This window comes from Dysidea avara, chromosome 13, assembly GCF_963678975.1.
Source record: "Dysidea avara chromosome 13, odDysAvar1.4, whole genome shotgun sequence".
Taxonomy (NCBI): Eukaryota; Metazoa; Porifera; class Demospongiae; order Dictyoceratida; family Dysideidae; genus Dysidea; species Dysidea avara.
The window spans coordinates 12,899,692-12,924,595 of record NC_089284.1 but is presented as its reverse complement, the minus strand read 5'-3'; the positions used below and the strand labels follow the sequence as shown (position 1 = coordinate 12,924,595).

Sequence of the window (24,904 nt, the reverse complement as noted above, 5' to 3'; positions counted from 1 at the left end):
TACTATTGTAACATAAACAGTATACTCTGTTAATGTCGTGTACCAGTGTATCACGTGAAGACAAATAGTCAACCCGTGCAGTACAGCTTGGGACGAGGCTCGGGACGGATGTTTGGAACTATTCCCCTCCGACACCAAGTATGTATTGTGTTTAGCTGATCATTGCAAGTGGTGTGATCACAAGGCAGCATGTGACATAACGAACAAACAAAACATGTTTCAGATCCAACAGAACAAGAGGTAGTCACTTCCATACGACCAGTTGATACACTTGCGACCGGGATCAAGAATTTTGATCGTCGAAATTTTGCCTTGATCACTTGATTTCACCTATAAAAGGGCCTTGATTCGTGATCGTTCAGTTACCGTAAAAGCCTATAGTAAATGCTTTCGTGTTGCTACAAGTTGGCTTTCTAAAGTGCTTGATTGTCACTTTTGCGGGCGTCTTGATCGCTTGATTCACTGTACATAATATATTTTTTGCTAGAAATAATAAAGAGTGGCTGGATGTGACTACTGTTAACAAATCTAAACCAAAACAGTCAAGCTGTAAAAGAGTGTGGCCCCCAAAAGTCTAGGGTGAAAAAAAAAGTGAAATAAAAGTTGGCTGCCAAGAAGTGGCTGTGATGGTAGGTTAACGGCAAAAATTTTAATAACTACAATTCAGGTGAATTTGCGTTGCCTCCTCCAAGTTTCACTAGGATTCGGCACCAAATTCACCTGAATTGTCGTTATTAAAAATTTTGCCATTATTCTACCATCACAGCCATTTCTTGGCCACCACTTTTGATTTCACATCTTGCCTTTTTGGGGGCCACACTCTTTTTACAGCTTAGCTGTTTTAATTAGATATCACTTCTTTTTGTATTGCAAGCCACAAAGCTGGCCATAAACTGGCTTTGGTGCTTCCTTTTAACTTGTCTTTTTTTTTTACTTTTCTTTACTGCAGGAATTGTGAAGTAAAAGAAGCAATTGTGTGTATAGCTTTTTGTCTGAGACACACTGTAGTGTGTCGTGTGGCCAAGAAGCCAGCACGCAACACCCATGAGTATATTGAAAGGAAGAAAGAAAACGAGATGTTCGTAGCTCTGTGCTGCCTTTATAAAACAAGATGATTTTTGCTGTGGACACGCCCACCAATGTCAGTACTCCACATACCAAATTTGAGTGAAATTGCTTCAAGGGTTCCCGAGATATGCGACTTCAAACATTCTCTTAGTTTCTTCGTTTTTTTCTTATTATTATTATTATTTTCTTCTTTTTGCACACTTACAAAAACTGCCATAAAAAGCGAACACCATATCTGATTGCCTTGAAATTTGGCACACAGAAGGGGGGTATAAAGGTGCATCTTAGTACCAAGTTTGGCTGGAATACGACAAACAGTGAAGGAGTTATTAGCAATTATTTACGGAAAAATAACACCAATATGTTGTCATGCCTACAGGGTAAACCACTTATAGGAAGAAACTGAAAATTGGTATGTGAATAGGTTAACTATTGAACCTCAAACCTTTTGTGGTTTGAAAGTAATCGAGTTAAAGACCACGAAGATACAACAAAAAACCAACAGTGTGTGACAATTATGCAATCTAGGTCAGCTATAAAAAAAAATTATCCCTTGCCACGCCTACTAGAAAAACCGTTCAGGGGAACCATTTGATGGATGAAGAAGAAGACAAACGGCTTGATTGAAGATAAAAGAAAAGACAAGGCACAGAGGGCCTATAGTCATTGGAACCCCTAAAGGCACGTGCCACTGGTGAGTTTGTTATTGTGGTGCAAAATGGTTGCTGTACACTGCTTTGTTTGGCCTCTAGCCTTGTGACTGTGGTCGGGCAGGTAGGCAGAGAAGTAGTGAGACTAGAATTCAAGTTTTGACAATTTTTTTTAAAATTCTATATCCGGCCACCAGTAAGTATTTTGTTATATTTAACGCTGTATTATATATTATACAGACTATTACTATTCCGTAAAAGTGGTTTTCATCATGTAAGATGTCTCCAGAATGATTTTCAAAAGCAGAATTTTGGGCAGTGTACGAAATTTTCAAACGCAATCCCTACTTGATTTGATAGTCTGTGCTTGGTTGAACAAGGAGAAGTATTTAGTCTTTGTTGTAGAATAATGACCAGTGTTTTTTCCCAGTATTATAATATATGAATGTGTACTGAATTGTGAATGAGATGATTAATAGCAGCAATTATGAAATGAGGTGAAAATGTCATAGATAGGGAATGGTTGGGAAGAGCTCATTATAAGCCTCAGTGTGATTAGTATATGTGACCGGATTTCATATAACAAGGCTTCCACACACACAAAATCAAACTTACGATTTTACCAGAAATGGATTGCTGATCTAATACACTATCATATTTCACACTGTACTTCCTTCAGCACTGGCAAGTCTGGTTTCTGTAGCAGCTTTCTTCCGACCCTGTCAAAGCCACGAGTGTGAGATTGGCACCATTAAATGGCCATGGCTTTGTGATAATGGTGTGTAGTGAGCTGGGACTTCACAGAGAGCTCGCCAATAGTGTTCTCAGTCAATTTGGAGTAATTTGAGGGCCATGGAGGGCCATGGAGAGCCCAAACTTGGCCTCTGGACTCCAATCGTCTTCTTACTCCATTTTATACCCGTATATTAAGACCACCGTCCACCCCCACCCTCCCACCCTTAGTACTACCATCTGTGATATTATTACCCGCTCGAAAAAAGCTGCTCAAAACAGGGCAAATTTTGGGTATCAGAAATGTATACACCCACTCAGTGATAGCTAGTGAACAGATGAACAATTGGTGCAAATTTTGTTTGCACAGCTGTAGGCACTGGGAAGTTATTACACAATGATTCCTTAAAATCGCCATATCTCCTAACATAGCTTTGTGCGTCGAAGCCTTGTTTTGTCAAATTCAGTCACATATTCAAAAGTGTTTGTTTATAAATTAGGAGAAAAGAGTTTTGAAATGTATGTATATATATGTATGTGAAGTTGCATGTTCTGATCTGTATGTTGGGCATGAGTTGTGTAAACTCCCCCACTTTTCTTGGTCAGTGTAAATCAAGTCACTCTAATAGAGTAGTCAACCAGTCTATTATACATTAAACAACACTACTATTTCAAAATTTTTGCGGAGGCATGTTCCTAGACGCCCTTTCCCCAGAATTCATATCTGTCAAAGATCTGCTATGTAATTTTCATTGCCCCCAACACTGCTCCATCACCCATGTGTTAGGGTCAGTAATAATAATGCTTTATCTTTTGTTGTTTGCTTCAAAAAGCATATATATATTTGCTTCCCTGTATAATCAAGACACGCAGTAGTGTGTTATGCAGCCAAGAAGTCCTGCGGACTACATAGTGCATATATTGAAGGAAGAAAGAAAACATGATTTTCATGCGTGCATGGCCCCTTCTCTAGCACACTATTTTTGCATTATAGTCATCTATCAGGTAGGGCAGACCACGCAGCAAATTTGACCGACTTCTCCAGCAATTCACAAGATATGGGCAACCAAAGTTTTGTTGTTTTTTTTTCTTTCTTTTTATCTACTTAAGGGGTCTACAGGGGGCAAGATTTTCTTTTTTTCCCATACTTTGCAAATTGTTGTAAAACGAAAATGTAACGTGATTGCCTTGAAATTTGGTGCAAGTGATGAGCATATAAAAGTGAAGTCACATCCAAAGTGTACTATGAATCTAATAAGTATACATGGTGTTTTGAATGTTTATACACATTTAAAAAATCAAACTTTTGTCACAACTACAGGGTTAACTGCATATGGGAACAATTTGAATTTGGTGCATTACATAGGCTAGTCCTTGTAGCGATGCCTTTTGATGGTTAAACAAAGAAGTTACAGCTAGATAGTTACAAAGCAAAATCAAACAAGTGTAAAATCGCGGGGTTGAGATATTCTAAAAGAGCAGTCACCATGACAAAAATTGGCACTAATGATGTGTGTATGCAATGTATGTTCAGTAGATACAGCTGCAGGTGGCCAACTATGCAATGGAGGAACATCTTTATTTGTTTATTGTACTACTATTTATGCGTATTCGAAACAATGTTACAGCAGTTGAGAATAAGAGGTTACAACAGTTGGGAACAAGAGTTACATGTCAGTGATGCGATATGCTAAACTACTGATTTTTTGTAACATACCTTCATAGATGCAAGTAATCAGCTAGAACATTTCTTTATTATACTGCTATTTATATAACAGTTACTCAGGAGTAAAGTTACAACAGTTGAGATGAAGAGTTATGTGTCAGTGACATGATATGCTGACCTATTGATTTTTGTGACATTCAGTAGATACAGGTAACCGACTACAATTGTGGAACATTTCTCTATATTGTGCTGCTACTTATGACAGTTGAAAACAAAGTTACAACAGTTGGGAATGAGAGTTGGAACATCGGTTGGGAAGAAAGAACCACATCTCTGCTCAGCTACTGATTTTTACAAGTTATGGTAAGCAGTGACTATCAAATATAGCTGCAGTTGGGGTACATAGTAAACATTTTGTATGTATGTTTTTGCATTTATTGTACATATTTGCAATTTTATAAGCAGCTATTTATGGTGGGATAGCATCGTATTATATAGAATAAAGGAAACACCTTACATGGTTATGTGACCTCTCCAGTAGTAACTACAACTCCCTACATCAGCATTTTCAGAGAGTTGCTATTACTCTTTTACAGAGTGCTACTTACTCTCCACTAAGGTGTTAAATCCTCCCTACACTGTGAACTCCCCTATAGGAGAGTAATGGTTACTCCTTATTTTTAAAATATACCTCACAATGTGTTTTGCATAATAAATTGCTTGCGTGATCATAACAGATGCATATGGCTATTTGTGTTTACAATTGCATGAATACGCTTTGAACGTAATTGCAGTTTCATAACCAGTTTCACTTTTCGTTGATATGTGATAATGTAAAACCTGTCAGCATGCAGTGACTTTTCCATTACTTGGCAGTGTACAGATGAAGACGATTGTATCCCTACATATTAAAGATTAAGATGGATGTACTTTATGTGCTATTGCTAATAACAGTTCAAGTTTAGCTACTAATGGCTACTCAGGTATTCATTGTCTTGCCTGATGATTCAACCAATGTCAGTTGTCCATCTCAACCTTGTGCTACACTCAGTCAATACTTACTGGATAATAATGGTACACTACCTGTTGTGTCAAATGTTGAATATCACTTCTTACCTGGAGAACATCACCTCCATATTACCATGAAATTAGAGTATTTGAGCAATGTGTCATTTGTTGGGATTGAAAGTGATGTGTCCTCACCAGTGATTCTGGTTAGTTGTTTCAACAATCCTTACTTCCACATTCTTATCAAACGCTCCCAAAATGTTACAATTGGTAAAATAACATTCAGGCACTACAAAGTAGCTACTAATGTAACATACTTGCTCCTTAACATATGCACTTACTGTAGATTAGAACATGTTCGATTTTTGGAAGGTGGACTTATCACACGTAATACGTTTGCTAACTTTAGTATCAATAATGTAAATATTGAACATCGTCAAGTATTAATGGCTAATAATCATATTAATTTTGCAATAAAAATGATTTATGATGATGAACTATGGGATAGTGAATATCAAATGAACATGGTGGAAATAAGAGATATTTTGATTACTGGTATGGCAAGAATAATAATATCTGATTCATTAGGCAAAATGAAACATGATGTGAATGTTGCAGTCTGTAATTCATTATTCTACAAGATGCCAAGTAAAGTTTTAGCAATTTCTTCAGGGGTTGTCTCACCGATTCAGATTAAAAATTGTACATTCATATTAAATCAATGTGTGTACACTGAGCCAATGATTACAATTATAATGAAAAGAGTTTATAAAAAATATATAATTTTTCTGCATTGCAAGTTTTATCAAAATGATTATTGGAGTTTTCTGGTATTAATACATTCTTTGCAAGCTCATTCAGAAATTGCTAGCTGCACCACTGCACCTAATGTTATCCTTCAAGGTTGTGAGTTCACAAACAATAGAAGTCCCATTATGATTATTGCTGGTACTATAAGTAATTCATCCTGCATGTTAAATGTAGTTATTAGAGGTCCTAGCTTAGTTAATAATAATCTTGTTCCCGTAGCGAGTAACCCAATCATTACTGCATCTACTGTGGCTGTGAAGCTTGTTGGACTGGTAATTGTGTCCAACAATTTTGCAACTAACATCATATACTGTCACTATTGTAGTCTTGTATTTACTAAATACATCACATTTATTTCAAATCACTGTAACAATTTAATTAATTTACAGTCAGAGATGCGTTACATAAAATTATTGCAGTATGTAAACATTGTGTTCTCAAGAAATACATACTCAAATAAACTTATTGTGCTTCAACCAGCTTACAGTGGCAATCCTTATATGTTTTGTGGCTTTCAGTATATGACATTAAAGAATATATCAGCTACTTTGATAAGTCATTACAATATTACTTTTACCAATAACTACTATCAAGATAGTGGATTACGTCCAGCTTATCAGTGTGACTCCATATTTTACCACTTCAGTTCTCATTGTAGATGGATACCTTCATCAGTTTTTTATGGCCATAATCCTGTTGTGATAAATCAGCAGATCATACAAACTGATCAACATCAACTAAATCAACACACTTTTATATGTCACTGTTCACGTAACATAACCAACTGTAGTGTTGATGTACTAGGAACTGTGTATCCTGGACAAGTGTTACAAGTAGAACTTGTGTACCAAATGGTGATAAAAACTCCATTTTGTATGTAGAGAACAAACTCTTACCATTGTCAGCATGCAAAGTTGCTCACCAAGCGGAATTGCTTCAAACTGTCGCAAGCTACTCAACTATGTTTAACTTGACTATTGTTACTGAAGAGAAGGAAATGTGTGAAATATTTCTTACAACATCACCTTGTCTATATGATATTTATGAAGCATTTTATGTGAAAGTATTACCTTGCCCAGTTGGGTTTACATTAAGAAATGGTATATGCGATTGTGATCCTTATCTTAGGAGCAGTAACATTCACATTGACACATGTTACATTGACCAATCAACTATTACACGTCCTGCTAACACTTGGATATCTGCTCACGATCACTCTAACAGCACTAAATATTTAATATCACATAACTGTCCAATGGATTACTGTCTACCACACTCATCACCTCTTAGTTTACTTAATCCTGATTTACAGTGTCAGTTTAACAGGACTGGTATCTTGTGCTCACAGTGTCAAAATTCACTTAGTATGGTATTTGGATCATCAAGGTGTATACACTGTACTGACATACATATCCTCGTCACCCTAATAATAATAGTAGCAGGAATTGTTCTGGTAGTCTTCCTTTACATTCTCAACTTCACAGTCACTTCTGGAACTATTAATGGAATTATCTGTTATGCTAACATTATTAGCATTAATGACTCTGTAGTTTTGAAAAATAACAATGTATTTCAATCACTACGAGTATTTATTTATTTTACCAATATGGATTTGGGCATTGAGACATGCTTCTATAATGGATTGGATTGATATACTAAGATGTTCTATGAGTTGTTATCATCGCTGCTTCAATTATTGTAGCAAGTTAGCACTCATCTAGAACACTACGATGGACATATACTAGATCTCTTCCTGTACTAGCTACATTGTTTCAACTATCCTACACTAGTGTTCTCGGAGCTATATTAACAGTTTTGTTTACCATAACTCAACTACCAAGTGGTCATCAACAGTTAGTGTGGTCTATTGATACCAGTGTTCCATTGTTTGGGTTAAAGTTCACCATACTGTTCATCACATGTCTTGTCTTATTCTTACTACTAATTCCTTTCAACATCATTTTGTTGTTTACAAGATACTTATCACAGTTCAGGATAATAAATCATTTTAAACCATTACTGGATGCATTTCAAGGATCATACAAAGACAGATACTATTATTGGGTTGGAATGCAATTTATCTTGAGAAGTGTGCTTTTTGGCTTTTATGCATTTCAAACGCAACTTAGGTTAATACTGACAGCCTTTATCCTTATTTTGTTTACTACTCTATATGGATATTTTCGTCCAAACAAAAATGGTTTGGTTTGTATCCAAGAACTCTCACTACTAATAAACCTCACTATAATGTATGTAGTATCCTACCAGTGTAGTAGTAGTATCATCTCTATATTGTCACAAATGTCATGATCAGTTTGGCTTTGTTTCAGTTTTGTACAATTGTGTTCTATCATTTCCTCACATACACATGTCACTGTAATGTAGTGACCACATTAAAGACTGGGAAAAAGAGGTTGATGAAACTTTGCACTATTTACAGAAAAGACATTGATGATTATCGAAATTCCAATGACCTTAAGCTTACTCTACTCAATATTCCTGAGCCAATACACAATTACAATGAATACCGTGGTGGACTTGTTAGTAATGACTTTGAATATAATCACTGAAATTATGAAACTGTATAGAAAGGAAAACATTTAATTGAGCATCACAACACACAATATTCAACCTCTCATTTTGGTGAAACTATGCTTTGCTGTTGTTCTTTACCAATGATACCATCATTTATAACAAGTATTTGTATGTACAAATACATAACCACTTTAGGTGATGCTCAGTTTGTGATGTGGTATAAGTTTGCATAGACCAATTGCAGCCTATATCATTGTGGTTAAAGGTCATGCTTCATTTTTGTTCATGCACGACCTTATCATGTGCTTTCAATAATCACATGCAAGATAGCATGTGTTTTGTACTTCCTTGATCTATGTAGTATGTACTGTTGAACTGAACCCTGAGAAAACAGCTAAGAAAGAAAAGTAGATTTTTCTCAAGAAAATTAACCAACCAGGTGATTGATGGATGGTAAAGGTGTCCACATCCATTACAAGTTCGGGAAAAGGCTATGTACTTTTATGGGTTCCCCATAGAGAATGAATACTGAAATCTTGATTGGCCATAAATATTGTGTCAGACATTTGAATAAAACAATTTTGAAATATTTTTAGTGGACTGCAAATAAGCCAAATTCCATGAATCTGTGTTATTTCATCCTTGAGTTATTAAAAGTTTTTGAGGGTTCAGCTCAATGTGTATATACTAGCACCATTTGCTTAAGATACAACTTGGTTTATATACATACCATGCAGCCATTCATCAGACATGGGGCCAAGTACATTTAAAAGTACTTAAGTAAAGTACAAGTACTTTTGAATTTTCCAAGTACAAGTACAAGTACTCCAGCAGCAATCAAGAGAGTATTTAAGCAAAGTACAAGTACATGCTGGAAGTACTTAAGTAAAGTACAAGTACATTTTGCTGTAGTAAAATATATGCTGTATTCAGTGTATTGTAGTATGTAAGTGTGCCTAGGGGGGTTGGTTTTTGTCAACCATTCTCTCTCTTAAACTATTAAAATTCACTGACTTGAACAGCAGCATTGTTTTTGTTTGCCAGAATGCTATGACATCATTAATTGTGGCAACATGGTACATAGTAAGGTTGGGGAAGGCAGTAGAAGAATTGCAAAAAGTTGTAAACTGCACCTTCACCTGCTGTGTACAAACTATGTACAATGTTTGCAGTACATACAAGTACTTTAAGTACTCAAGTACATACAAGTACTTAGCAAAGTACTTGAGTATAAGTACAAGTACATTGGGGAAATTAAGAAAGTATTTACTGAGTAAGTAAAGTACAAGTACTTTCAAATCTGTACTTAAGTGTACTTAAGTATAAGTACTCATGTACTTGGCCCCATGTCTGCCATTCATATGACTAATATAATAAATCTGTCTCTAGCAAATTGCTAGCAGGTGGTGCTACATTTAGAGATTGAGATACTCACAATAAAATCGTCATATATTCTAACAAAACAGTCAAGAGTAGTATAATTATAAACACTGTATCATCAGTTTCCACAAATAAAATACCTGTCCTATATTGAGTTACTCTTTCTATCCACACCCTATTTAACTAGTATTTCTCTGGAGATGAAACATCATGCACTGCACACCACATTCCATATGTTTGCATTGCTTGTGCAAAATTCAATCTCCGAATGTTAATTTTTCTCACTTCTACCAGAGTGTCCCCTTAGCAAATCCTACTACATATGCATTGGGAACCAACTGTAAAGTTTGATGGTTTTTACAAATACAACAAGATAGTGTAACTTTGATTGTGATATTGGTTGTTCTGGGAGTATCAAGTTTCATACACTTGTATTCATTAGATTATATGAAGGAAGATCCACACTTGTGTAAATTATGTGTTATATATATGTCATGTATATACCAATTAATACAACTAAACAGAAAAGTGTAAGGTATAAGCTATGTAGGGTAAGGATTTATGTAGTCTAGGAGTGTAGTATATAATCTTCCTTCATATAATCTAATGAATATACAAATGTATGAAACTTGATATATACTCCTGAAACAACCAATATCACAATCAAAGTTACACTGTCTTGTTGTATTTTATTAATACTGTTCCAAACGTTGTTTAATTCCCTAAATCCAATGTAAGGTACAGAAATTAAGTAGCTGACAAGAGCACGAGTTGAGGAACTATATCTCTGCTTAAAACAGGTTCTCACTAAGTACTGTTGTACAATAATATGGCTCTCACTTTGTTACACGTTCCTGCAAGGAAATTAAGGAATCACATATTATGTCATGTTATGTAATCTGCAGTTATACAAGTGTATGCCAAGTCATTGGATATAATTATAAATCAATTATATCGGTTATTGTTCTATTGGCATCTGGTTGGAAGTGACTAGTGCCAAAGGTATGATTTAGGGAGGACACACGTACAGGCTTGCAACAGTATTGTACAAGGAGATTTGTGATGAAACTTGTAAGATTGTAGTTTAACACATATTTGTCCATAACTTTCTTATCAATGTTGCTTCAATTACCAAAACATTTTACTTGCAGTATAATCAGGGCCACCAAGAAAATTGAGGCCAGGACAAATCAAGAATTTGGGCCCCCTATAACTGATATAGCTAAGTAACCTTAGTGTGTTAAGTACACATATGCCAACCTAGGGGAGTCTTGGGGCATGCCACCCAGGAAACGTTTGAAAATTAGACCCTCTGGTCATGAGAGAGTGATTTCAGAAGTTTATTACAGTATAATTGTGACCAGATTTTGGAAAATCAACCTTAATGTTACATTTTACAACTCAAATATTTATGATCAAAATGAGGCATTCCAAACTGTCAATCATTTTACAGTTACTAGAATCATTTGTCAGTACCTTGAATTACAAATTTTAACAAGTGCACAAATATTTTAATGGTTACACAGCAAAGTATAGATTTCTATGTATTTCACATGTGACATTAAAACCGATGTTTTAAAATTCAGTCGCAATTATTGTTTATTTGAATGTTGTATTAGGGTGACTGCTCTATTAGAGTATCTCAAGCTGCCAAATACCTATTTATTTATTAATATTTATTACTCAGTGAACTTACAGCTATCCCCTCTGAAATTGACTTTAAAAGTTTGTTAGAGTAGCTACTGTAGCTGATTTGTCTGTCTGACCATATTTTAGGTGCCTAAACCACTCCGAAAACATACGTGCCTTAAAAAAGATCAGCTACACCAGACTATGCATATGACAAGAAAGATAGATTATGTAAAATGATGTAGTTACACATGCTAGTTATTAGTTATAGGTTACTAGCAAATGTATATTGCCACATGTGATTTTCATTAAAGAAAAAAAACTTTATCCTACTATTTAGCTCAAAGATTTTCGCTTAGGCTCCTAGGCTATGGGTAAACACCTCAAACAGGCTCTGCCTTCTGTGTACACCCTCCAGTCCCTAACTGGTAAAGTAGATAATAATATAGAGGCTGTGGGAATCTAGTGAAGTGGAAGTTTTATTAGTATTGTTATATTATGATGAGAGCCTCTGCATATAGGACTCAGTGCACATGTTAGCTGTGAAGTTGTATAGCAGCTCTTAGCACTTGTCACTCTAGGCCCATAGGCAGGGGGGTTCAAAGATTAAGAACCTCCCTCTTGAAAAAAGGTTCACAAATTTGGTAGCATTGATTTTAGTAGCAAAAGTCCAACCTTAAATTTTGTGTTATACCAAGGTTTTCGTGTTCCCCACAAGGTTAGTCTCACTAGATTATATATGCTATTGTTATGTTTCAATTTCTGAGAAATGTATTACAGACATTAATGTAAGTGGTTACAAATTGTACATGATTTAATGATTAAAGTTCAGCAGTAAGTCAGTAATAAGCATGTATAGCAGTGAATTTATCAAGTCAGTGACATTTAGGAGGAGATATATGAGTCTATGTCTTCACTGTACAACAGTCTTTGTCACAGAAACACTTGTCCTTCTCACACTTACAAGTAGACCCATCACATGATCCTTGACAGGTACAAGGACAACATCCGTCAGCAGAACCACACTCGTCAGCACAAGTACAGCTACACACACAGTTAGCTGTTGAAAAAAAGGACATTGCTACAATTCTAAGGGTTGAGCTTGATTGTACATACCATTGCAAGCACATTTCTTGGCACAACAGTCCTTGTCACAGAAACACTTGTCCTTCTCACACTTACAAGTAGATCCATCACATGATCCTTGACAGGTACAAGCGGGACAACATCCAATAGTAGTAGTAGTAGTAGTATTAGTAGTAGAGCCTTTACATTCATCTCCACAAGTACAGGATGGACCACATGTACAATTACCTGTTCATTTCATAGGTAGTACACATAACTACTAGCATGTCACAATATACACCAACCTACCATTACAAGTACACTTCACTGTGCAGCATCCTTTAGTACAGAAACACGAGTCCTTCTCGCACTTACAGGAAGACCCATCACAACCAGCACAATACACAGCATCCATTCACGCCTTTGCACTGGTCCACTTCACTGCACTGGCAGCGATCTCCACACTGACAATTCACGCAGGAAAGCTTGCTAGTAGAATCAGCCATCTTTCTTCTCGGCAGTCTCGACCAATTGAACGCTTAAAACTTCTTATGCGACTCGCTGATCTCTTCACAACTTTTATAGTAAAGAAACACACACGTCACTACACGGCTCTTTTAAGTTACGCGTTACTACCAGTACCACCTGTAGGGCCGTGTACTGCAACATTTCTGCATACTTTTGTAATATTATCAGTATACTCTTTCAGTGCCGTGTCTACGTCACTGGATGTCACTACACTATTAGGGACGTGTACTATTTTTCCGCATACTATTGTGACATAAACAGTATACTTCGTTAGTGTCGTGTACCAGTGTATCACGTGAGAATAGTCAACCTGTGCAGTAATATTAGAATACAGCTTGGACGAATGTTTGGAACTATTCCCCTCAGACACCAGGTATGTATATTGTGTTTACTGATCACTGCAAGCGGTGTGATCGCAGGGCAGTATGTAACATAACAAAACAAAACAACAATCAATTCCTGTCGATCCAATAGAATCACTGAGCTTGTCTTTCCCTGTCTTTGGATTGAGCCCCCCCTCCCGATTGTTAGTCTATTATATCGTTAGTTCCTTTGTACTGGAAGTGTCAATGATTGATTGTTATTGTTTAGTGTTATTGTCCAGCCATGGTCTGTAGTTGAAGAGCTCCAGTCAGTTGTGTGTGAACAGTGTGCTAAATTTCCATGCAAATAGTTATACTCCTTATGAGTTATGACATTATCTTTTGATATATTGCCATTGCAGTTTGACCTTTGGTAACCTTTACAACTATTTTTGTTGTTACAACATGATTTCAAGTTAAAGGTCTGACGTAGAGTCTGGTTGTTAAGTGTATATATGTATTAAGTACGTACTTGTTTCTTGTACAATAAACGCATGTGGATGAATGCAAAGCTCCACATAAGGTGCAGCTATACTAAAGAAGAAATGCTAGAGGTTTGTCTACTCGAAATTTTACATGGTACATGGCCAAGTGGATTTCACTAGTATGCTTACCACTGAAATGGTTTATAGTATGAAACTTATGGTTTATACGAAGGATTTGCACAGAAACTGAACTCTAAATATTGGTATATGTGGTGACTATACCAATCCAAGAGATTGAATCTGTAAACACTCACAATGAGGTTTCTCATATCCAACAATTAAGCGACTTTAAAAAAATATATATTTTTTTATTCACAAGATACACGCATCTACACTGGAAGCAGGTCTTCCATGCTCTCTAATGGAGCGTCAGATAACTTTTAAACCTTTTCCCGGTTCTAGCAGGAATGGCCAGCATGATATCTACTTTCACGTAAAATGTAACAGCTTAATACGGCCTTTTTCATGGTACAAAGTAGGGGGTTTAACATCACACATAAAACCATTGGCAATGAAAATATTGGCTCACTCCAACAATCCAGGCACGAACTTTTTAACGAATCCCGGTTATACAAGACTAGATTGCTCCTTTCTTGAATACTTCAGCTAGTTATACACCGTTCGTGACGAACGTTTTACATGATACAAATAATTTTATAAGAATCACCATCTCAATTCAACAGTCACATACCCCGGCTGAGCACTGATTATTAGTGATGCGCGCGCTATATTACGTGGGCGAGTTGCAATGGAGAAACATTCCGTTCTTGAATGTTCATCAACTTTTGAATGGTCAATAGGCCTTGTACATCATGCTAATAACACGTCAAACTATTTTGATCACGTGATCCAAACTTTGTATTTTATACATGTAATCAAATAAATTTTTTTTTAAAATGGTCATTATAAAAATTTCAAGTTAGCTGTTTGCAGTTCTCCAGCATGTAAACCTGTGGAAAAAAATGGTCACATTTTAATTGGTGAATTTAAAAAAATCTTTATCACGCACACACTACACACACGCACACACACACACTCACACACACACTCACACACACACACACACACACACGCACACACATGCACACACTACACGCACACACTACACACACACACTACACACACACAACACTACACTACATATTCACTTAAAAATAAAACACTACAAGGTATGGTAAGGGTTGTTTACATTAGGTAATTTTGTGGTGCACCACATATAGCAACAAGGGAAATGTGTATCTGTGATCAAGAATTTAATTTAGATTCTAATATCATAATTAGATGGTCAGACTACCTTTGTCAACTAGAGATGAACTGACTTTTGGTAAAAAACGAGGGGTAGCCAATGCCTCGGGACTCTTGTATGCTATGCGAGAAATCCAATCAGAAATACACAAATATTTTAGAAACCAAATCCTAAATCCAAAATCACGTAAAAATAATGGAGAAAGTGAGTTTAACAAAGTAGACAATGATCGATCACGAATAGCGAACAAGATGTAGATCAACAACTGTACAGGTAGTTACTAGTTAGCAATGTCACTAAATGCTTTTAAAATACATAAAGATTGGGACTCTCGTACACACCGTTTGGGTGCTTTGCATGGGCATTGGCAACCCCTCTGGTACACCATTTCAGTGTTTTGCGTGGGCGTTGGCTACCCCTCAAGGGGAAAAAAAGTAAGAGACTATACAGAAGATGAGCCCTGCACAGCTACGTGGGCTTCTTTGTACAAAGCATATACTCACCTTATTTGCACATTGCCCAGTCGTCACCATGGATGCTTCCACCTCCCACCGTGCACTAAAGTAATAGAAACATCATTAAATAATATAAGCATTAATATTATTATAGCATAACACAGCAGCACAATGTTACAGCATGATAAACAAACCAAAGTATTTATACAGAAAACTATTTCATAGACATTTAATCGTCTTTAAGCAAGGCCATTTTAACGAAGGCGCAAATTGTGCGTGGGCAGGCAATTCATTACATTCTGTTTGCCGTTTTTAACTATCACTGGCAAACTAATGCAAATACAATATCAAAGAACGTATATATTTAAACAGTTGCATGATACTTATAGACTGTTTTTTCACTGTCAACCACTTCTTGTATGTGGGCGGCCCACCACCCCTCCCCTCTGCACCCTCCCACCCACCCACCCCCTATATGATATACGTGCTATACAGGTGAGCATATAAAAGTTGCTAAAATCAACAGGTTTTTTGTAGAATCAGTTTTTAAAAAAAAATTCTAATTGAACAAACAGTACATTTTCATACTATAGCTGAATGACATTAAAATATATTGAATTGTCTGATATGTTTATTAGGTGCATGCGCTTAACAAAATATGTCAACTATGGAAGTTTTACAAATGTACTTAGCAACCGTACTCTATAGAATTTACTGCAAACGAAAATGAAGTTTTTTTTAGATCATTTGCTAGAAAGATAATGATAAATTTCTTGCAAAATGGCTGTAAAGGTCACCAAAGATGATAACATTCTATCACAAAATAAATGTCGTAAGGAGTGGAAAGTGTCATAGCTACACACCAATGCTCATCTTTTTTGTGCTATGCCAGCCACTCTAGTATGTGATTTAGCGTAGCCTACAAGCCCTATATGTGACCGAATCTGTGAAAAGGGTCTAATAGCCTTTCCAATTGTGCGTACTTGGCAACTTGTAACTTGAATTGCGAATATGGTACCACCCTGACATTTGGTCACATTACACTCCTAACATGGCACTATTTCGCAGTGTACTATGAATGTGACTAGATAAAAACTCAGAGTTATGAGTAGTCAAACTTAGGAATTTGGAAAGGCTATAAGACCCCTTTTCGCAGATCCAGTCACATATATGGATGCATATATGGTAATGAGGTTTCAGTATCTAATCTTCATGGCATTTACAGTTTCATGGTAATCTACAGTCAACATGGCTACCAGATTTAATCTCAGGAAACTAGATTTCGAGAAAGAATGGGGGGGTAACCCCCCTAGAAAGCTCATGATCTGCATTTCACAGATTGTACTTTGCACAGTGACAAGTGTGTGCCCTCCCTTAGCAAATTCTTGATCCACACCTGAGTGGAAACCCCTTGGAAAAATCCTGAATACACCCGTGTATATATAGTGTTGTACGTTTGTTCGTTTTTACTTAGTTCTGGAACACAATACTACAAGCATGTAGGATCACCTAGCTCTGTGAGCCTAACAAATTGAATGCCTTGATGAGGTACTATTATTACCTTAGAGACTCTTTCAGTGGGTTAATTACATAACACAATTTACCTTGAGGCTGGTTTTGAAGCAAACTCTGCAATGTCATGTGGCAAATTTCCATTCCTGTGTGTGGTCTATATTATAATCTATGCTTGGTTGAACAAGGACTTTGCTATAAAATAATGACCAGTGTATTTTTCTCAGTGTTACAATATATGATTGTGTATTGACTTGTGAATGAATGAGATGATTAATAGCAGCAATAATGAAGTGAGGTAAAAATGTCATAGATAGGGAATGGATGGGAACAGCTCTGAGCTATATTATTGGCATGGGCCATTATTTTCCTTAGTGCAAATAGCCCATTCAAAAGTGTTTGTTTGTGAATTAGGAAAAAAAGGCCTTTTGAGATGTATGTTGGGCGTAAGTTGTGCACTTTTCTTGGCCAGTACAGATCAAGATACTTTAATAGAGTAGTCAATCACAATACATTATTTTTTCAGAATTTTTCTGGAGGCATGTTCCTAGACCCCCCCAGATTTCATGTCTGTCAAGGTCCGCTATTAACTTTCATTTCTCCCAATACTCTTTGGTCTGCTCGCTCCATCACACATGTGTTAGGGTCACTCATAATAATACTTCGTCTTTTGTTGTTTGCTTCAAAAAGCATATTTTCTGTATATGATCAAAGCACATGGTAGTGTGTCATGCATCCAAGAAACCCTGCGCATCATGTATTGACAGGAAGAAAGAAAGCATTATTTTCATGCATCCAAGGCCCATTCTCCAAAACAGACCATTGCTTGCATTATAGCTGTCCACCAGATAGGATAGGTCACAGAGGAAACTTGATCGATTTCGTTTCAGCATTTCACGAGATATGGGCAACCACAAAGTTTCAATTTTTTTTTCTTATTAAGGGGTCTTTAAGGGATTAAAGACCCCTTAATAAAGGATTAAGGGATTTTTCTTCTTTCACACTTTGCAAAATTGTTATAAAATACAAACACATAATTTAATTGCCTTGAAATTTGGTGAAGATGAAGAGCGTATAAAGGTGAATTCACATCCTAGGTGTACTATGAATCTAATAAATATACATGATGTTATGAATGTTTATTCGCATAAAAATATCAGACTTTTGTCATGGCTATAGGAAACCGCATATGGAAATGACTTGTGTACATCGGCTAATCCACTACCTTTTAAAGGTTTGAAAAAACAAAGGAGTAACAGCTATGAGTTACAAAGCAAAAACCAAACAAGTATAAAATCGCAGGGTTGAACACTCACTGCAAGATAAAATAGTGTACAAAAAATTGACTTACCAGGGTTCAAAACAAGGACTTCCACACTCAACACCCAAATCCTTAACCACTGCGCCACTGCTAGCGTGGCTGTTTTCCTCAGTTAATTTCTACTTTATAGGTTTTCCGCTTATAAATGAAAATTCTAGTTTAAATGTAAAGGCTTAAGGAAATTCTACATGTTCTAGAACATTTTATGTACATTCTATTAGAAGTCCTCGAAAAATGCTCATTCTATTAAAGGTAATAATTATATTACTTTCACACTTCAGATCAAAGGAACCACCCTGGTTACACAATGTAGCCTAGTTTGGTGACCTGCCTGGGCTACAACTGGGCAGCGATCATATAGCCATTAAGACCAAAATTGATTGTGGGAATTGAATAATGCTCATGTGATTAATACTCACATGATTTGTATGCAGGACTTGGATTTGGCCATGAAAACCACTCAGGTGGAAAGTGATTTGTTGTCCTCGCTATCCTACAGATTGAAGATGTTGGGCTAAAGTAATAACTAGTGTTATATATATAGCATTTCTACACGTTTTTGAATACAGACCACACCCACGTTATTGATAACACTGTAGGTGAAATAACCACTCTACAAGCAAGGTTACCAAGGTTACCCATCCTGGCCTTCAGTAAACTTTGTAATTATGCCATAAGATTGGAAGTGTTACATATTAGTTGTAACATAGGCATGAGGGCTTTGCCTGATATGCATGCCCGACAGCCCGAGGCCCACAAAGTTTAGCTGTTTTTTTTTGTGTGGATATTATCACCAGAGAAATTTTGGCAATCAAAAGCCGTAAAGTGACCTGGTGGTTATGGTGGTATTGCTCAAGCATATATATGTGAGCCAGCTGAACAAATACCTGCCCCGTGTCTCAAATTATTTTTATTGCTTATCTAATATAACCCAAAGTTTCAGCTAGTGATGTTAAATCTATTACTTATTTATCTGCTTTACTAAAGGTGAGACAGTACAAATACCTAGAAAGGGCTGAAGAAAGCCATAACCTGATCCCCAGGCCACCTGGATTCTGGCCAAGTACCATACTCAGGAATAAAACAAGGGAAACCACCTAAGTAGGAAAGGTCGTATATATCTGCTTTAATAGTCTTTAAAGTTGTAGCATTAGTTGGGTTGGAACAGCGAGACAGCAGTACACTTTATTTCTACATACCGCGTCATATACAAGCGACCGTAACTCACGTACCATTTACTATACAGAATTTTCTTACTGTCGTTTGATTCAACCTTTCTTTTAGTATGTCCTGAAGCAGTTATTAAAATATGTATAATATTTTTGTAGTATACTCATTTTACACTGTATATTTAATCAGGATTGAAACCAGGTCATATGTGGATCTGACCCAGTTTAATTAAAAGAAAAGCATGTGCTAAACCTATTTACAGCAAGGAGTTTTTGCAAAAGCAAAGGTAAATCTGTGGTGGATTGAAGCTGTATATTAATCAAACAGCAACACAGGCAAGCCTTGTTCATGAGTTCTCTTGTACACGAAAGTGGGTATGGCTCCAACTGGACAATGTAGCGTTTTTCATAGAAGTGATCATTACATATAATATGAAAATGGTGTTCTGCTCTGTACTTTTGAGGTATGTATTAGAGGTTAAATACAAGTACAGTAAAAAGCACTACATAACAACTAGAATGTTCACGCTACAAACTAATCTATTCTATTAATGAGTCTACATCAAGTTGCTGTCACTGAGGTTTGCATCCAATGGGACGGATTTTTATTTCTATCCACCTCGGATTGTACCACGTGCCAGAAAGGTAGATGGATCCATACTGGGCTGGATTATAGTTGATGTTGAGGTTAATATGCCAGCAATCATTGTACCACCATCCTCCATTTCCTTTTGCATTGTCAACTTGTAGTGCACAATTGCGACTTCTAGATAGATCATTGTCATTATCATATGTACTGAATGCCTTTCCATTGAGAGAATGGGTTGCAAATGGGTCAGTAGGAGTAATACCAGTAAACCCACCAATTGTAAGTTGGTAGTTTGTATCATCATCTCCCACTTTGAAGGTGTTGTAATGCAGGTAGGATCTGGTTTTGTTCATGAATTCAAAGTCAATTCTAAGTTCCCATAATCCTGTCTGGGTTAGACAATTTATGGCCCTAAGCCCGTACCAGAATTCGCCATTCAGGTCTCCAAATCCTTTCTTATAGTCAACCCATAGTCGGTTAAAGTCAACAGAACCATCTTGTCTCCTTTGTATAACTGTCCACCCATCTGTGTCACAGAAGACATCAGCAGTGTTCCACTTTCCTCCACACCAACAGTCCATTTGGTACACACCAGATGGTTTAGTGAAGAAGTAAAAAGCATTGAGGTCACAGCATGTTTGGATCATGGTGTTGGTGGTGGTACATTTCTCCTTGAGATTGTATGCTGCTGTTTGAACTATCTGAAGCTGTTGGTTGCAATACTGGTCAGCAGTTATCACAGTGAAGAGTGAAATGAAGATGATGGGAAATGTCATCATTGTGATTGCTAAAAGTAGAGATACTGTTTATTGTTGTTGACTCATTCTATTTATATGTCTAGTATAATGTATGCACGTTGATGCACTTTATAGCAACATCACTGTTACACAAAACTGTTTACATCTACCATTGTACTTACAAGAAGGAACAAAACATCAAATGTTGTAATTTGTGCACTGTTAAAATAAATGCCTTCATTAAAATCTCTTTGTTACATTACTCTACGTACATAACTAGCATATACAGTATTAATTTATAACTGTTTACCTTGTAGTACAGCAAGTAGAAAAACTGAGAAGTACTGTACAGTATAGCTTAGATGACGGCTAAATGTAAAAATGTTTGTCTTAAAGTAGAAATATACATCTGTTCTAATTTAATAATCTGTCTGAGTGATCTAACTAGTTTTGGTAATTACATGTAGTGAAGACCACAGAAATTGTGACCAAATTTTACAAAACCATTCAAAATTGCACATCAGGCAAAATAAAACCAGTGAATAACTACACTATCATACCACTAGTTTTGACCCTCAGTTCTACTCAAACTACTCAAGGCTAATTTTTAACAGACATCTTTTCTTGGTGGTGTGGAGAGCTCAAATGGTGGTTTCTGACCTTGTGGAGAGCCTGACTTGTCAAGAATTAGTGGTTTACTGGTGGATGGCCTGATAATGGTAGCCAAACTTTTTTTTTCTGTTGATTTTGCTGCATATCAGCCACTAAGAAGCCAGTAATCCTATGTCTGGACTTCAATCTAATTAAAATTTGAGAAAGTTGAGTTCCCTCAACACTTAATTTTGGTAATCAAGAGCTTATAAGTGCCGAAGGTGCAAACTTCAACACTTATAAGCTCCTGTTTGCAACTTTGGTGCTTATAAGCTCCTGTTGTGGTAGTAGTACAGCATATGCCTATTTCACTGTTGTTTAGTTCAGTTAGTGTGAGCCATAATGGCTCTCCCTTCCCAAAGTTTACAAATATAATCGATTTTGTAGATTAGCCTTGACCATAATTATGTTGTCTTATTAGATGTCTACACGAAGATTGCAAGTCTTCTTGAGTTATTTTCATTGTCGTCCCATCAGTACTGGTGTTCCTCTGGTGGCTGGCCACAACAAGTGGTCCAAAGTGAAGAGACAGAAGGAAGTGTTGGATCCTAAAAGAAGTATGGTGTTTGCAAAGATACGTAATCAGCTAGCAACTGCTGTTAAATTTGGTGGTGGACCTGACCCTGCACTAAACTCCAGTCTTGCTAAAGTTTTAGAAAAGGCCAAAGAAGCTAGGATGCCAAAAGCCAGCATTGATAAATGTCTGAATACCAGCATGGTTGATACTGGTGAGAGGATCATGTATGAAGTACGAGGAAAGTCAGGATACTTGTTACTGATTGAGACTATGACAGAACCCAAACACAGACATCAAACAAGAAGTGAATTGAAGAGGATTCTGGAAAGAAATTCTGGGTAATGGTATAATCTTTGTTGCATGTGTGAATTTCTAGAATGCATATTCTTAGCAAGTCCAGAAGTTAGTATGTGGCTGTGATCAACCATGCTGGATAATTTAGAAATGTGGATTTGAATTTCAGTATGTCCTGTTTTAGTAAACCCAAAATATATAGTTTGTGCACATACAGTGCAATAATGCCATTTTATTGCTACAAAGTTATGTAGTTTTGATTTCCTGTATTCTTTGTGATATGTGACTGGATCTGCATAAACTTTTTGAATTTTTGATTATTAAATATTTGTAATCTACATGTGCTCTGGCAAAGTTTCAGCCTGCATATGCCAATAAATCACATTTGGAGTTACAGCCCTAAAATTAGCTGCAACAGAAACATTGGTTTGTACAGCGAGTAGAGTTACAGTTGCTTACTAACCAAAATGGTTGTAACTTACAAGGTTCATGACATACAGAGTTGAAACTTGCCCCATCATGTTCACTATAAATATATTCCTTGTAAGTTTTTCACCTTTCTTCACTACATACATAATAGGTGAATTCAGTGAAGAATGTTGATTGTGTACTATTGCTTTGACCGGACATAAGTAAACATACATATCCTTTTGTCTACTGCAACGAAATGAAGATCTTTGAACTCTTGAGTAGACAAATAAGATGATATCCAGGTTATCATTAGACCCTTTCTTCACTAAGACAAAGTATTCAAAATTTTGTGGAATTTTATTCTAAATTAATGTGCAAGTATTTTACCCATTGTAATCAATGCTGTATACTGTAAAATTTAGACTTGCACAAGATTATGTTGGGTTTTCGCAGATTTGGTCACATGTGCACAAAACTATAAAATTTAGGATACTAGATTCAACTGTTCTTAGACTGTTTTAAGATGGAACTGTTATGAAAGTAACTTTGTAGCATGTCCTTATCGCACTTTTTCACCACTTTTCTACAGAGGGATGATAGTGGAACCAGGCTCATTTAGTTTCATGTTCAACAAGAAGTGTATCATTTCTGCTACTAGAAATGGTGATTTACTGGCAAGAGATCCTCTTGAGATAGCTATTGAATGTGGAGCTGAAGATTTAGCAGAAGCAGATGAAGATCAAGAAGAGAACACATTACAATTGTTATGTGAAGTAAAAGATCAAAGAGCTGTGACAGAAGCAGCAGAATCTCTTGGGTTAAGCATATCTTCAACTTCAACAAATTATATACCAAATTCTCCAATTGGTTTAAACCAAGAAGATTATGACAAGGCAGTCAGTGTAGTTGAGGATCTTAGTAATCATGAAACTGTGCTTGAAATATATGACAACTTTTATCTTGACAGTAACAGCTAGTACACAGTAGCTATGTTATAAGATATGTATTGCTAACCATTACTTCGAAATGAATGATAGCTATATAGGAAATCAGCCCTGATTCTACACTTGAATTCTGTATTATAATGTATACATTATTTATTAGGTGGGGTGCGGTGTTATTTGAAATCATTGTGTATCTCTAACTGGTTGAATACCAGACTCATGCATGTACATACGCATATATGGTCTAGGAAATAGTTTCTTGGCATATTTCTGGGTGGGATATTATTTAAAATTTTGTGAGAGGTTCTACTGGTTGCATGTTTTTGCACTTAATTCTTTTTTGAGATGACCACTTAAAGTTGTAGGTCTTGTCCCTTGATATATAATGAATACATAACATGTTAGCAAATTGAACATCATAATTTCTTTACTGTGATATGGTATGTGATACATGTAGTCAGAGTTCAGGGAGCTATCGTAGAATAGTTAATACAATGTCGTATGCATGCATTAACAGTTTATATGGAGCTATAGTCTGAATCCAGTTGATGGATGTGTAACTGCTGCGGACCCTTCATACAAATGGAGTGAATTAATGTTTCCATAGTTATAGTAATCACGTTGTTCTGTCAACCACCAAGGCTGGCACAGAAAGTCAAACAGCTGAATGAATGCCAAAAAAACCATCACCACCATCATACTAGTAAATTGGTCAGTAGGGGAGTGATGCTAATAAACCCACCAACTGTAAGTTGGTAGTTTGTGTCAGCATCTCCTACTTTAAAGATGTTGTAATGCAGACAAGATCTGGTCTTGTTCGTAAATTCAAAGTCAATTCTCAGTTCCCACTGTCCAGTCTGGGCAAGACAGTTAATGGCCTTGAGGCCGGACCAGAATTCACTGTTTGGGTCTCCAAATCCTTTCTCATAGTCAGTCCAAGATTGGTTAAAGTCAACAGAACCATCTTGTCTTCTTTGAAATGCAGTATGACTGAAAAGACATCAGCTTATTGTACAGTGGTGACACCACTGCAGTTATGCATGTGTATATCATGACAATACAGTATATAATAACTCCAGTATTTTGCAGGTATCACAATGATGACATTTCCTATGTATCATCTGCATTTCACTACTCTTC

General features: G+C 36.4%; 3 protein-coding genes across 4 annotated transcripts; 1 reads left to right on the top strand and 2 right to left on the bottom strand.

The window, feature by feature from the left end:
- The first annotated feature begins 14 nt into the window (after positions 1–14).
- Positions 15–23,869, top strand: LOC136242460 (probable transcriptional regulatory protein TTE1135). 2 transcript variants are annotated; one of them, XM_066033886.1, is made up of 5 exons: positions 15–138; positions 4,229–4,326; positions 4,382–4,479; positions 22,020–22,453; positions 23,410–23,869. In XM_066033886.1, exons 3-5 carry the CDS (start codon positions 4,477–4,479, stop codon positions 23,795–23,797), a joined length of 825 nt encoding a protein of 274 aa, XP_065889958.1. In that variant the 5' UTR covers positions 15–138; positions 4,229–4,326; positions 4,382–4,476; the 3' UTR covers positions 23,798–23,869. The 2 variants fall into 2 exon arrangements, with proteins under 2 accessions (XP_065889958.1, XP_065889957.1); XM_066033885.1 differs by lacking the exons at positions 15–138; positions 4,229–4,326; positions 4,382–4,479 and adding an exon at positions 13,318–13,444.
- On the bottom strand, positions 12,208–13,107 carry LOC136242462 (keratin-associated protein 5-5-like). Its single transcript, XM_066033888.1, has 3 exons — positions 12,853–13,107; positions 12,595–12,792; positions 12,208–12,538 (listed from the first exon to the last, which is right to left on the bottom strand). Exons 1-3 carry the CDS (start codon positions 12,956–12,958, stop codon positions 12,384–12,386), a joined length of 459 nt encoding a protein of 152 aa, XP_065889960.1. The 5' UTR covers positions 12,959–13,107; the 3' UTR covers positions 12,208–12,383.
- LOC136242461 (ryncolin-1-like) lies at positions 20,009–21,361 on the bottom strand. Its single transcript, XM_066033887.1, has 2 exons — positions 21,258–21,361; positions 20,009–20,997 (listed from the first exon to the last, which is right to left on the bottom strand). The coding sequence occupies exon 2, from the start codon at positions 20,987–20,989 to the stop codon at positions 20,195–20,197; it is 795 nt and encodes a 264-aa protein (XP_065889959.1). The 5' UTR covers positions 20,990–20,997; positions 21,258–21,361; the 3' UTR covers positions 20,009–20,194.
- Positions 23,870–24,904: the final 1,035 nt, after the last annotated feature.

Coding starts and splice junctions, on each gene's coding strand:
- LOC136242462 (XM_066033888.1), bottom strand. CDS start 12,958: ATGGATGCTGTGTATTGTGCTGGTTGTGATGGGTCTTCCTGTAAGTGC. Junction 12,793..12,852: donor AGTGAAGTGTACTTGTAATG/GTAGGTTGGTGT, acceptor TGAAATGAACAG/GTAATTGTACATGTGGTCCA. Junction 12,539..12,594: donor CAAGAAATGTGCTTGCAATG/GTATGTACAATC, acceptor TTTTTTCAACAG/CTAACTGTGTGTGTAGCTGT.
- LOC136242460 (XM_066033885.1), top strand. CDS start 13,415: ATGTTTGGAACTATTCCCCTCAGACACCAG. Junction 13,445..22,019: donor CTATTCCCCTCAGACACCAG/GTATGTATATTG, acceptor TTGTCTTATTAG/ATGTCTACACGAAGATTGCA. Junction 22,454..23,409: donor ATTCTGGAAAGAAATTCTGG/GTAATGGTATAA, acceptor ACTTTTCTACAG/AGGGATGATAGTGGAACCAG.
- LOC136242461 (XM_066033887.1), bottom strand. CDS start 20,989: ATGATGACATTTCCCATCATCTTCATTTCACTCTTCACTGTGATAACT.